A 13,015-nucleotide genomic window follows, 5' to 3' on the forward strand; every position below is an offset into this window, starting at 1 on the left:
GAAAATGGAATAAATACCAAGAGGGTATGTTTTCTATGCAAACGTGCAAGAAATATCTTTTCTCCACACAGCAAGGACATTCACATGCAAAAATTAATATAAGAACTAAAGCACTGTTATTACGCTGCAAAACTATATAAGCACCTTTAAAGAAACAAATATGCAATCTCCTGCAAGAGTGTTATGATGAAGTGCAATGCTGCCACAACACACTGTCAAGGCTGCCTAAGCTTAGATGTAATTGCACAGAAAAATTGTTATTCCATGAAAAGAGAATGATTAAATATTCAACAGAAATGCCATGTAAGGATTTCAATGTTCACTTTAGATCAGTCGTAACAAATAGTGAAAAAGTAAAGAAGTCCCACCTTGAAAAATACTGTTTTATTTTAATCACAAAATTAAAAGAACTCCTTGATTTTGTGGTTTAACTCAGTTTTACCTTGTCCATCTCAGGACAAATTACTGCTGTTAAGGTAAGTAAAACCAGCTCATAAGATAGAAACTGTATATTTCAAGCTAACATATAACAAAGAAAAGTAAGAAGCAAAGAAAAATAAGATTTCAACTAACCTCTGATAACAACAGAAGATGTACACAACACGCTTCCTGCTTCATTGGATACTTTACAGGTATATAAACCAGCATCTGATTGCTCTACACACTTTATATGCAAAATTAAGGTGTTGTTTTTGAAAGATATTTCACAATGAGGGCTTGAATGAACTTCCTGATTGTTTTTGTACCAAGCAACAGTCAAAGGTTGAGAGCCGGAAACATGGCCTTCAAGTTTAAGTTCATTCCCTTCTGTTTCTTCTACTGCGTCAGACAGTTTCTTAGTAAAAGTAGGTGGAGTTTTTCGTTCTGTAAAGAAAAGAAAATTTTATTCAAATTCTGCGACTCAAGCCTCAAATGAAAAATTCTAAGTATTTAAAAAAAAAATTGAACATTGAGGAATTAATATTTGCTCTCATTTAAATACCATATTTATTTTTTAAGTGAAAGTATGCCAAGATAAACAGCACGTGTCTTGTTCTTACAGTCACTGTCATAATTGATTTTCCTATTTGAAAAAAATAAAATCCTCTTATATTGACTTAAGTCAAATGCCATTTAAAAAAACCCAAGAGTTTTGTCGAGTTCTCAAGAAAGAAACAGGCCAAAACCTATAAAGAATCTAGGCCAAAGAAAATATTCTTTCATTCCTTGTCCAATTGTTGTTAGTGACCTTTCCTAATTCCCTTAAGAGACCCATCATATCTCCAGATGAGTACTTTCAAGCTATATCTCAAAAGTTTTTCTCAAACTTATCTTGCAGCAATAAGGCTAATTGCCTTTATAATTAAAGGAAGAAATATGTACACACAATGTATTATCTATTCAGTACCTTTAATAGTCAGTTGAGCTGTGCAAGAGTCCTTTCCAACTTCATTGCTAGCATAGCACGTATACTTTCCAGAGTCTCCCCTGTCAACTCTGAAGACGGTCAAGTGGGCTGTGTTGTCTACATAACTGATCTGGTAGTTTCTTCCTGTTCTAATCTCTTGGTTATCTTTTGCCCAAGTGACTCTAATAGGCTGTGTTCCAGAAATGTGACACTCAAAGTCAGCACTTTCTCCAATGATACCATCCACAGGTGTAATTGGAATGTCAAAGAATGGAGGAGTCTTCCCTTCTGAAGAGTGAAAGAAACAGAGCATCACTTTAAAATCTCAACTTCCTTTAAACCTCTGTGAAATAAATATTATTTTTACAATATTAAATCCATATATAAAGCAAAAGTGAGTTTCAAGATATTTCCGTTGAATATTTCACAGCCCACTGACCTGTAAGGACAAGCCTGCCACTAGAAGAAGCAGTCCCAATCGCATTAGTGGCTGTGCAGGTATATTGCCCAATAAGGCTCCTATCTGTCTTCAAAATCTGGAGAGTTGCTACATTATCTGTGAAGGATGTGTGAACATTGTAGTCCTCTTTTACACGTGCACCGTCTTTAAACCAAGATACTTCAATAGGTTCTGAACCAGCAATGCCACAATCAAATGTAACTGGTAAGCCAACAGTTTCATGAACATCTCTTAATTTTCGTGTAAAAGAAGGAGGAAGTTTACGCTCTGTAAGAAAACAGGTATTGTACAGTGAGAGCTTTCAGAAAATACACACCTATTTTTGTACTCACTAATGATCACTGCCTAGTATACTGTAGAGTACGCTGGATTTTTGCTCAAAACTTGTGATTAAAAATGTTATTCAGCATAAAATTTATTTGGAACCTGATGTGAAAAGAGCACCGTGCACATGGTTGCAGGAAAATACATAACCATTCTGGCCTTGGTTACACCCAGTGAGCCTATTTAACCCTCAGGACTGCTAATGGTAGAAACAATCAAAGCAATATCCTCAACGGTGAAGGAAGATGCAGAAGCTTGTATCCCTACAGAAGAGCTGTGGCCAGTAAGGGATGTATTTCGATGAGCTTTACTGGTAGGCCTCTGTTAATAGAAGGCAGTACCACAGGGTATCTTACACATCAAGAAGCAGTGTTTAACAAGGAAAAGGTAATCTTTGTTTTTTGAAATAGCAAAGCATACTTAAGAAAAATAGGCCATCTTCCTTTTTTTAAAAATGAAATATTCACCTTGAACTGTCAGCAAAGATGATGAAGCAGCCTCCCCAACAGTGTTTTCTACTTTGCAGATGTACTCCCCACTGTCACTACTGTCTACCTGGCTGAAAACCAGTGTGGCAACTTGGTTCTTAAAGTGCATTTTCATAGTAGCAGTTCCTCTCAGCTTTGTATCGCCTTTGTACCATGATACAATCATTTCTGGCGTTCCAGCAACCTGGCACTGTAAGGATGCAGAATCTCCAACAGTCACCTGCACTGGCTCCAAGGGTCTAATGAAGTAAGGTGGTTCTAAAGAACAAACACACACCATTAGCATAAAAAGGTACTGCACAATGACCAGCAGTCATTCAAATAACACTTGATGATTGATTGTGGCTTGACGCACCTAGTATTGTGATTGCACCATGACAATTATCTTGTCCAGAATCATTTTCAATATGACATGAATATTGCCCCTGATCTTCTAGTTTGCTACTAGGGATTTCCAGTATGGCAGATGTTTCTGTAGTGGTGATGTTACACTTTTCAGAGTGCGTTACTTTTACTCCATTCTTCTTCCATGTCACTGAAATTGGTGGAGTACCCGTATATGTGCATTCCAAGATCAAATTTTTCCCTTTCTCTACACTTAAATCATTCACCTTCTTCACAAATTTGGCTGGTTCTATAATGAACAATGGGAAGAAAACAAACTGACTAAAGCCAAGAGATCATTTTTAGAAGCATAAGACGCATAAGAAACCAGTCTGGACAAACCTTTGACAAAAAGATGTGTCGTGCAAGAAATCTTCCCTGCCTCATTAGAAACCTGGCAGGTGTAGTCTCCACTCTGAAGTGGATGTACATCAAACAGCTCCAGTTCTGCAACTGAATCTTGCAAGGTGATATTGCATCTGTGTCCTGGTACTAGCTCATCACTACCTGTGAACCATTTAACTTCCAGTGGAGAGGAGCCTCTTATGATACTGGTAAAGGTTATGTTTGCCCCAGTTAAAACATTCAGTGGTTCAGGTTTCTTCAGAAAAGATGGTGGTTCTAAGCATGCAAATAAAACAGACAGAGAAGTACATCCATCAACATCTGAATTTCTGATGAAGAGCATAGTAATCAGAAATATGTAACAAAGCAAAGAATGAAGTCTTCTTGAAAATAAATCTGTACCCTCTTACTCTGGCTTCTTATTGATACTGACCTCTAACACTCAAAAATGCACTGCATTCATCAGACCCAGCTACATTAGTAGCTGTGCACAAATAAGTTCCCATATCAGATTCCTGAAGTCCATTCACTTTCAGAGAACAGGTATTGTCTGTAAGGGTAGCCTGATACTTGTCTCCACTGGTAATCTCCTGTCCATCATGAAACCAGGAAACCAGAATAGGTGGTGACCCATAAACTTTGCACTCCAGTACAGCAGAAGAACCCAGCTGACCATATGTTTCTTTCAGTTTTCTTGTGAAAGAAGGAGGTATAATACGATCTGCATTTGTTTAAAAAAAAAAAAAAAATTACCATAGAGGAGCTTAAAATGCAAAAAGTTCCCCAAGCATAATAAAATCAGTTAATCTTCTTTTGATATATCTGCTACACACCTAAGTCATTGAAAAATGACTAGATAGTTGACGGCTAAGGATATGCTGGAGCTTTCATTCACACTTTTTGAGGGACACCTTTTATTTTTGCTACTCTTTTTTCATAAGCAACAATATTGCATCAGTTGTCCAAGAAGACATGTAGATTAAAGCCGAAGAAATCAAGCCCTTGAAACAATTCCTGCCCCTCAGAGGTTAGGTAGGCATCTAGGCATTTATTCTTGATGCCCGTCAAAGTGGCATGCCAAGTACTCCTAAGATTATACAAGCAATGAGTCTCTGAGGCTGCCAATCATGAGAAACAGTCTGCTATCTGAAGGCTTAGTAAAGGAACTATAGGATCAGATGCGAACTCAAAAAGAGCAGTCAACTAACCTGAAACATGCACTGAAGCTGTGCAGCTGCTTTTACCAACACTGTTTTTCACCTCAAAAGTATATTCTCCACTGTCTTCTACTCTTGCGTTGAGGATCTTAAGCCCAGATACTTTGTTGAAGAAACTGATTTTATATTTATGATCAGTGGACAGTTCACTCCCATCCTTAAACCACCTAGCAGTAAGCTCTGGTGTGCCATCTACTGTGCATTCCAGAGTACAAGAGTCTCCAGCTGTAACTTTGACTGGGCCTGGCTTCTCGACAATGACTGCAGGTTCTGCAACAAGATGCAAGTCACAACATTTTTAAAAGCAAAAATGCAATAGTTATTAGTATCATAAAAATTGACTTTTAAAAGAATTTTAAAACACATTGTGTTTTTTATCCCATGCTACCAACCTAGCACTGTCAGCGTGGCAAAGCATTCCTTAACTCCAGCATCATTTTTTATCTGACAAATGTATTTCCCAGCATTGGCTGGTTCTGCATTTCCAATCCGCATAGCTGCAATGTTTTCTGAATAGGAGATCCAAAGATTACCACTTTCTCTAATGATTTCCCCTTTGTCTTTTAACCACAGAACAGAAATGGGCTCTGATCCTTCTACTGCAGCCTGAAGTTCAATCGACTCCCCAACTACAACAGTGAGATCACTCAGCTTCTTCACAAAGGTTGGTGGTGCTATTTAAGAGAAGATATTTGACAGTGAAAAAAAATGCCAGGAGCGGAAAAGTAGGAGGAGAATGACAGGAACAACGAAATGCTAAGAAGGTGCCAATCTTTCTACAAACCTCTTAGTGTTACAGAGCCAATACAGGAGTCACTTCCCACATCATTTACAGCTTTACAATGATATTCACCAACATCTGCAGTATCCACACTGAGAATGTGAATACTAGCTAGGTAGTTCTCGGTCACGACCTTATACTTCTTGCTGCTCCGAATTTCTCGTTTGTCTTTATACCACGAAATCTGGAATGGAGGAGTGCCCTGAAGCTCACATTCCAGGTGAATATCAGACCCTTTCAAGGTCTGGACTGGATGGGGCTTCTTGGTAAAAATGGGGGGTGCTGAAAAAGAAAAGGGGGTTAAAGTTTGTGTTATTTGAGCAAAGGAGATTAAAGAGGACAGACTATTCAAGCAGCCTTTCTGATGCTGAACAGCAAAGACAAACCATAAATAAGAAAGATGTCCCACAGTACAGCAAACAGGCAAGAGATCTGCCATCTATTCAGACAGGTTTTGACCTCTCTGGCTAAAGAAAGTGGGATTTAACAGCTTTTCCACAAAGGAGGACTCATACAGATAGAAAAGTAAGGAAAGAATTTGGATTCTGACCTTTTACTTTCAGTGAGGTACTGGTGCTTGCACTACCCGCTGGATTCTGGGCTTCACAAGTGTAGTCACCGCTGTCTTCAACACTGAGGTTGTACATTTCAATGGCTGCCACTGAATCCACAAAGGACATTCTGTATTTTTCACTGGGATGGATCTCAGTTTCACCTTTGTACCAGGTGACTTTGATTTCTGGAGATCCACCTATTTTGCATTCATACTTAGTGGAATCATGCTGTTTCACAAGTCTTGAGGAGTCTAGTTTCTTAATAAACCTTGGTGGTTCTGGAAAGCCAAGAAGGGGAGATGATGCTTTAAACTGCACTGATTCTTTGAAAAAGCAGGGAAATATGCAACAGAAAATGTAAACTTTGGGAATTTATGCAGAATTCTAATTTTGCAATTGCTATGAAATTTTTTTAGATTATTTCAAGTTGGTCCAAAATCTAGATTAGGAAGCAAACAAGTTCTGTATCTGCATATCAGTTAGTTTCTCCTTACTTTATTGTCCTACTCCTCCTTCTAAGTATTCAGTACAGATCAGCTTGTATGTGTGGTTTTCTTTAAGTAATATCCTCTTGCAATACATGAGTAATCAAAATGCCTGATGGAAAGGCAAGAATCCAAACTATTCAGCCAAGAAATATTATTAAGAGCATTTATGCTGAGCATTATAGCAACTGCTTTGTATCTTAATATGTAATTAACAATTGATATAGTCAATAAATGTATCTGCATTATAACCCTTCAGACATTTATTGTGAAGCCAAATATAAAGGTGCATATAAGGAACAACACTCAAGGAGCTTGGGCAGCAAAAAAAGAGGTTCAGAATAATCATGCAGGGTAGAGTTATGAGATGGTTGGCATTACAGAAATCAGTGTTAAAGGTCCTGTGACTGAAAAGTAAACCGGATGGTTACATTTTGTTCTGTAAGGAGAGAAAGGAGTGGAGGTTTGACACTTTTCATCAAAAGTACCATACGGATGATTCAGAATCACAAGACTGAATGCTCATAGATCAAATACATAACTGGTAAAACCAAGAGGTGGTAATGTGGCCACAACAAACAAATATCTCTGCAAAACAGGATGAAGTGCCTCTTCCTGCACTCTGTAAAGTGTAGGAAGAATATCTATTTTATTGTGAGTTACTTCAACCTGTGGGACATTTGCAGAACATCCTATGTTGTTAGCAACAAAACTTCCTTAGAGTTTCTAAAAATAGAAATGATGGCTTGTTAACCCAAGGATTCTTGGAACCTTAGTAATTTATTCTGAGATTTCACTTTGACAAAGACTTGATTATCTATCTGCATACTAACAGTTGCTGAATAGTCACACTCTAATTCCATTCCTTTCCAAAAATGAGGATACACAAGTTAGTAAGGTATATACTTAGAATGTAAAGCAGTTTCTAGAACCTAAAGCAACTGTTAAAACTACAGATTGGGAACATTAGATGTTAAAGTGAGAAAGTTGATTAAAAACCTGGGAGATTTTCAAGGTCAATTGAACAAAAGATCTTAATTCTACAAATAAAAAGCTATGTGTCATAGAACTGAGACAGCATCTGCTCAAATTAAACACATGCAATTCAATGCCCTTCCAAGTTCTAAAGAAACTGGCTGACAAACAATGAATGTCACTAATTTTACAGCCCTGGGGAAACTGTACAAATTCTTAAGAACTGAAGTGAATGCCAGTGTAAGTTCAGGATCAAAAAAGAAATTAACAATGAGGGGCGGGGGGGGGGGGGGAGCAGAAATCAAGATTTTTATGAATGAAGAGGTGAAGAGTAAGAAAATCAATAAGGTCAGTCAGGATCATTTTATGAATAGTAACTTCGGTCAAATAAACTTATTATTAATATTATCATTAATAATAAACAGAATCGTGATTCTGGTGGAAACAAACTTTAAATCTTTTCTTTTAAAGAGGTTAGATTTCTTGCTACAATCTTTCAGTGCTTTTTGTAAGTCAAGCTACATAGTAACAGCATCCCTACTTGCCATGGAATCCTCTGCCACACTCTTCCCACCCCCACCAAGAAAAATACCTTGGATAGAATATACTCTAGATGTATATAATACATTTGACAAGCAATTATGACAAAATCTTGCTAGTGGTAGTTCAGCTTCTTGTGTTATTTGTCTTAGAGAGTAAAAATCATAGGATTTACTCTTCAAATTCACACACACACACACCCCAAATTCATAGAAAGGGAAAAAAGTGAATGCACTAAACCAATAGGGAAATTTGAACTCATGCATAATTCAAGTACTGTATTTTATATTTGTTCTTTTATAAAATCAGTAAGAATGAGATATCCGGAACAGCTATAAATAAATCCACTGTTCCCACCTACACTGAGGAAATTACATTAATATACAAGTGTCACTTGTACCAAGACAGTTTGATCCAGTCGTAAATTTAGATCATTGAAATGTTTAAGATCCACACACTACGGGGAGAAGCGAAGCGTTGGTGGAATGGATATTCGTCACTAAGCCTGCCTTCAGATCCTCCAATTTTGCTGTCTAGAATGGCAGTTTTCAATGTTTTCAGTCTGTGAAACAGTAAAACTATTTGCAGGAGCTGCACAACCAGTAAAAATATGTTTAAGTCTCATAAGTGAACTGAGTTTCTCTCAGTTACCTTTCTCTGCCCTGGACAACTTAGTGAATGTCACTGCTGGAGAAAGACTTTAAGGAAAGACAGATTTTGCTGGCCAACAGGGCCATTCATAAAGGTGCCACAGGGTACTAAGTCAGTTAACATTTCAATGGAAGTATCCTTTTGATAAGACAAATTATGCACTATACCAGACCAGAAGAAAGATGAATAAGTATTTAAGTATTACAACAATATTTAAATGAAGTAAGACATCTCAGTGTAGCCTCTTGTAAAGGTTGTTAGTCTCACACATGCCTGCATTCAGGGCTTTGTTTTCCTGGTGTCTGCCTTGCAAAGAAAAGCCTCATGAACACTAAAGCTCACAGCAATACCTTGTACAGCCAGCTGAGCTGCGCACATGTCCTTTCCAACACTGTTGCTGGCAGTGCATGTGTAGAGTCCAGCATCCCCTTTACCAACTTTTAGGACTGTCAAGCTGGCTGTGTTTTCCACCAGCGTCATCTTGTAGTTGCCACCTGGACGAATCTCTCTGTTGTCTCTGGTCCAAGTAATCCTCATGGGAGCAGAGCCAGTCACGTGGCACTTAAAGATTGCACTTTCCCCTAGTGCCACATCAATAGATACTGGCTTGATGTCAAAGAAGGGAGGTTGTAGATGTTCTGCAAAGAGGAAAGCATGGCAGAGCTCATGACCAAGCCCTCCTCACCACACGCCTCACCATGTCATGCCCATGCTCCCTGGCAACCATGTAATAGGCAGAGTGGGAAAAAGAGCAAAGACATACAAAAGATCTTTGTTCAAGTGTGAGCTACAAACCTGTGAGGAGAAGTTTTGCACTGGAAGATGCAGTCCCCAGAGCATTTTGGGCTGAGCAAGTATATTGGCCACAGTAAGTCATACTAGTTTGCAAGATCTGAAGAGTCGCAACATTATTTAAGAAGGCTGATTGCATGTTGTCACTGTCGCTTAGGAGAACCCCATCCTTGTACCAAGACACCTGCATAGGCTCTGAGCCATTTATGCGGCAATCAAATGTCACTGGGGCACCAACCACCTCCTGAATATCTTTCAGTTTTCTGGCAAATGTAGGGGGAAGTTGACGTTCTGCAAAACAATAATAATCACCACTGTAAGTAGGAAGCCACCCTATCAACCTCGAATTAATTAACTGAAATTAATAAGAACCCCTTCTATAGACAACAAAGAGTTCCTACAAACTACCCCAGGAGAGTGGCCCTTGACCCATCACCTTTAACAACAAGCAAAGCTGTGGAGGTGGCAAAGCCAACGCTATTTTCTGCTTTGCAAATATATTCTCCAATGTCAGTATCCTCCACAGTAGAGAACGCCAACGTTGCCACGTTATTCTTGAAGTGCATTTTGTAAGCCTGTGTTGATCTGAGCTTGGTGTCATCTTTGTACCAGGACACCTTGATTTCTGGCGCACCACCGATCTGGCATTTTAAGATCAAGGGCTCGCCAACCTTCACTTCCACACGGTCCAGGTGCGTGACAAAATATGGTGGTTCTAGGAAAGGACAGAGCATGGTGAGCAGAGGCAGAGCATCACTGGGGTGCCTTAGAGGGAACAGGAGTGATTCATACCTAAGATGGATACAAGGCTGTGGCAAACATCCCCACCTGCCTCATTTACCACCTCACAGGTGTATTTGCCTTCATCACTCTTGGTGCTGTTGAAGATTTCAAGAATACCAGATTTGTCAGTAGCTGTAACATTGCAGCGTTGAGACTGAGCAATGGGTATGCCATTTCTTTTCCAGGTGACAGAGATGGGAGGGGTGCCTATGTAGCTGCTTTCCAGCACAATGGACTTCCCCTGCTCCACACTGAAATCACTTAATTTCTTCACAAAGACTGCAGGCTCTGTGGGGAGGCATAGATCAATAGTGAGAGGGACAGATGTGGTAGGGCTGCAGGCACAGCGTGCATACACGCACACACACAAACACATGAACACACCTTTTACAAAGAGCTGGGTTGTGCATGAGGCACTGCCAGCATCATTTGTGACCACACAGGCATAGTCCCCGCTGTGGCCTGGCTCCACATTGTGCAGCTGCAGCTGTGCCACAGACTCATCCAGAGAGATGGAGCAGTTGCTATCTGGCACCAGCTCCCTGATGCCTCGGAACCAGGTCACTTTGAAGGGAGAACTGCCCTTGATGTAGCTGCTGAATGTCACACTTGATCCAGGCAAAACTTCCTGGGGATCAGGTGTCTTCACAAAAGAAGGTGGTTCTAAGGATCATGCAAAGAAGTGAAGAGGGAGAAAGATATTAATAGGAGAATCTCTTTGGGGAGGAAAACTGGAGCAGGTTTGAGTCCGGAAAAAAGAGAGAAAGAGAGAGAGAGAGAGAAAACAGGAAAAAAAAAACAACATTAAAAAGAAACCATGGGAAACCAAATGGAGGAGAAGAGGGAAGAAGAATTTTGTTGACAGGGCTGTAGTATCCTTCCACTGACCTTGTACAGTCAAGAAGGCACTGCATTCATCAGATCCAGCCACATTGGCTGCCACACAGGTATATGGCCCTGTATCTGTGACATCCAGGGCATTCAGCTTCAAAGCACAAACATTATCCAAGAATGAGATTTCATATTTTTCTCCACTAACAATCTCATTCCCATCCTGAAACCAGGCCACAGATATGGGGGATGTGCCAGACACTTTGCACTCCAGAAGCACTGAGGATCCCAGCACCCCATTTGTTTCCTTCAGTTTTCTTGAGAATGAAGGCGGAACAAGACGATCTAAGTAGAACAGGGCAGAAGAACAGAAAGAATTTTGGGGGTTTTTTCAGGAGAAAGGAAAGGGTGGGGAAGAAAAGCTTCCTTTAAAGATGAGTGTGAACAACAAAGACATAGAGCTGACCTGAAACATCAACTGAAGAAGTGCAACTGCTGTCCCCCACCTCATTGTGCACCTCAAAAGTATACAAGCCCCTGTCTCCCCTGTCTGCAGAAAAGACTTTCAAAGTGGATATATTGTTGAAAAAGGTAATTTGATATTTGCGGTCGCTCCTTAGTTCTCTGCCGTCTTTGTACCACTTGGTGATAAGTTCAGGTGTTCCTCCTACTTTGCACTCCAAGGTAAAAGGATTGCCAGCCATTACTGTGATTGGCTCTGTCTTCTCTAAGATGACTGCTGGTTCTGAAAGAGGTAGGAAGGGGTCAGTGTGTCACCAGGAAATCTACTCGCAAACCAGTGAGCACAGGATATAAGCAGAAAACAAAGGTTGGTAGTGGCAATTGCGCAAGCTGTAAGATATAGTACTGTGAAGCAGGCTATACCCACCTAGGACTTGTAAAAAGGCAGAGCACTCCCGCATACCAGCATCATTTTTGATCTGGCAGATGTACTTTCCAACATCAGCTCCCTCTGCACTGGCAATCTCAAGAGTCGCAATGTTGTCCATAAACCACATTTGGACATTTTCACTCTCCCTAATAACGTCACCCTTGTCTTTGAGCCAGACAACAGAAATTGGTGGGGATCCTTCCACCACTGCCTGCAGGGCTGTTGGCTCCCCGATGAAGATTGCAGTGTCACTCAGCTTCTTGGCAAAGCGGGGGGGTTCTGATGGCAAAAACAAGGAGGCAGAGGAGGGTTAATCATGTATGTCTGCTTAGAAGAGGGACAGCCAGCAGATCAAGAAAAGAGGGTGGGGATGCTGTTCATTGTCTAGCATACAAACCTTTGAATTTCACCGGGCAGGTGCAAGTGTCACTTCCCACCTCATTCATAGCTTTGCACTGATATTCTCCAGTATCCTGAGATTCCAGATTGAGAATATGAAGACTGGCAATGGAGTGCTTTGCTGTCACCTTGAACTTCTTGCTGCTCCTGACCTGCCTCCGGTCCTTGAACCAAGCCACCTCAAAGGGTGGAGAACCCGCTATCTCACACTGGAGGATAACATCTGAGCCTTTAAGTGTGTCCACAGGGCTCGGCACCTTGCTAAAAACAGGTGGTTCTATAAAAAAAGAATCACATCATAATGTGTGAGCCTGCTTCCCTGGGTGGGTTTCTGCATAGCAGTAGGAGGCAACGTATTCAGGAAGGAGGCCTACACTTATCCTTGTAAACCCATATTTAGCCTGCAAATATGTGGCCTCACCCCAAAAAAATGCTGAGACCCCATCATCTCCCAGCAAGCCATCCCAGCACTTGGAGTCCCAAGGGCAGAGAATGTGACACTTTTGCACCTGTTTGGAGTCACTGCTCAGTGCTCCTCCTGAAAAGCCCCTCTCCCCTCTCTCCAGGACCACATTCCAGCTTTCCCTGCCTCTTTCCAGTCATGAAAGCTACCACCAAGTGAGGCTCAGCAACACAGCCTCCTCTTCCGTCTTAAATTTCATTCCTGCCAGGATCACTGTGTATAAAAAGGAGGCAGAGGGATGGCTGCAAAGTATGCCCAGCTCCC

General features: G+C 40.6%; 1 protein-coding gene across 1 annotated transcript in view; it reads right to left on the reverse strand.

Annotated features, from left to right (window-relative positions):
* TTN (titin) overlaps positions 1–13,015 on the reverse strand; it is a gene marked incomplete at both ends in the record, with an annotated part of 240,774 nt that overhangs the window by 158,744 nt on the left and 69,015 nt on the right. The window contains 20 exons of the mRNA XM_082001715.1: positions 574–864; positions 1,388–1,675; positions 1,827–2,114; positions 2,639–2,917; positions 3,015–3,293; positions 3,386–3,664; positions 3,822–4,109; positions 4,597–4,875; positions 4,998–5,279; positions 5,390–5,668; positions 5,937–6,218; positions 8,942–9,229; positions 9,387–9,674; positions 9,820–10,098; positions 10,176–10,454; positions 10,551–10,829; positions 11,055–11,342; positions 11,464–11,742; positions 11,887–12,168; positions 12,287–12,565. Coding sequence (XP_081857841.1) covers positions 574–864; positions 1,388–1,675; positions 1,827–2,114; positions 2,639–2,917; positions 3,015–3,293; positions 3,386–3,664; positions 3,822–4,109; positions 4,597–4,875; positions 4,998–5,279; positions 5,390–5,668; positions 5,937–6,218; positions 8,942–9,229; positions 9,387–9,674; positions 9,820–10,098; positions 10,176–10,454; positions 10,551–10,829; positions 11,055–11,342; positions 11,464–11,742; positions 11,887–12,168; positions 12,287–12,565 — 5,655 coding nt within the window. The remainder of the gene's footprint in view (positions 1–573; positions 865–1,387; positions 1,676–1,826; positions 2,115–2,638; positions 2,918–3,014; positions 3,294–3,385; positions 3,665–3,821; positions 4,110–4,596; positions 4,876–4,997; positions 5,280–5,389; positions 5,669–5,936; positions 6,219–8,941; positions 9,230–9,386; positions 9,675–9,819; positions 10,099–10,175; positions 10,455–10,550; positions 10,830–11,054; positions 11,343–11,463; positions 11,743–11,886; positions 12,169–12,286; positions 12,566–13,015) is intronic.

Source organism: Phaethon aethereus (assembly GCF_964289735.1).
Source record: "Phaethon aethereus genome assembly, chromosome: 6".
NCBI classification, from domain to species: Eukaryota; Metazoa; Chordata; class Aves; order Phaethontiformes; family Phaethontidae; genus Phaethon; species Phaethon aethereus.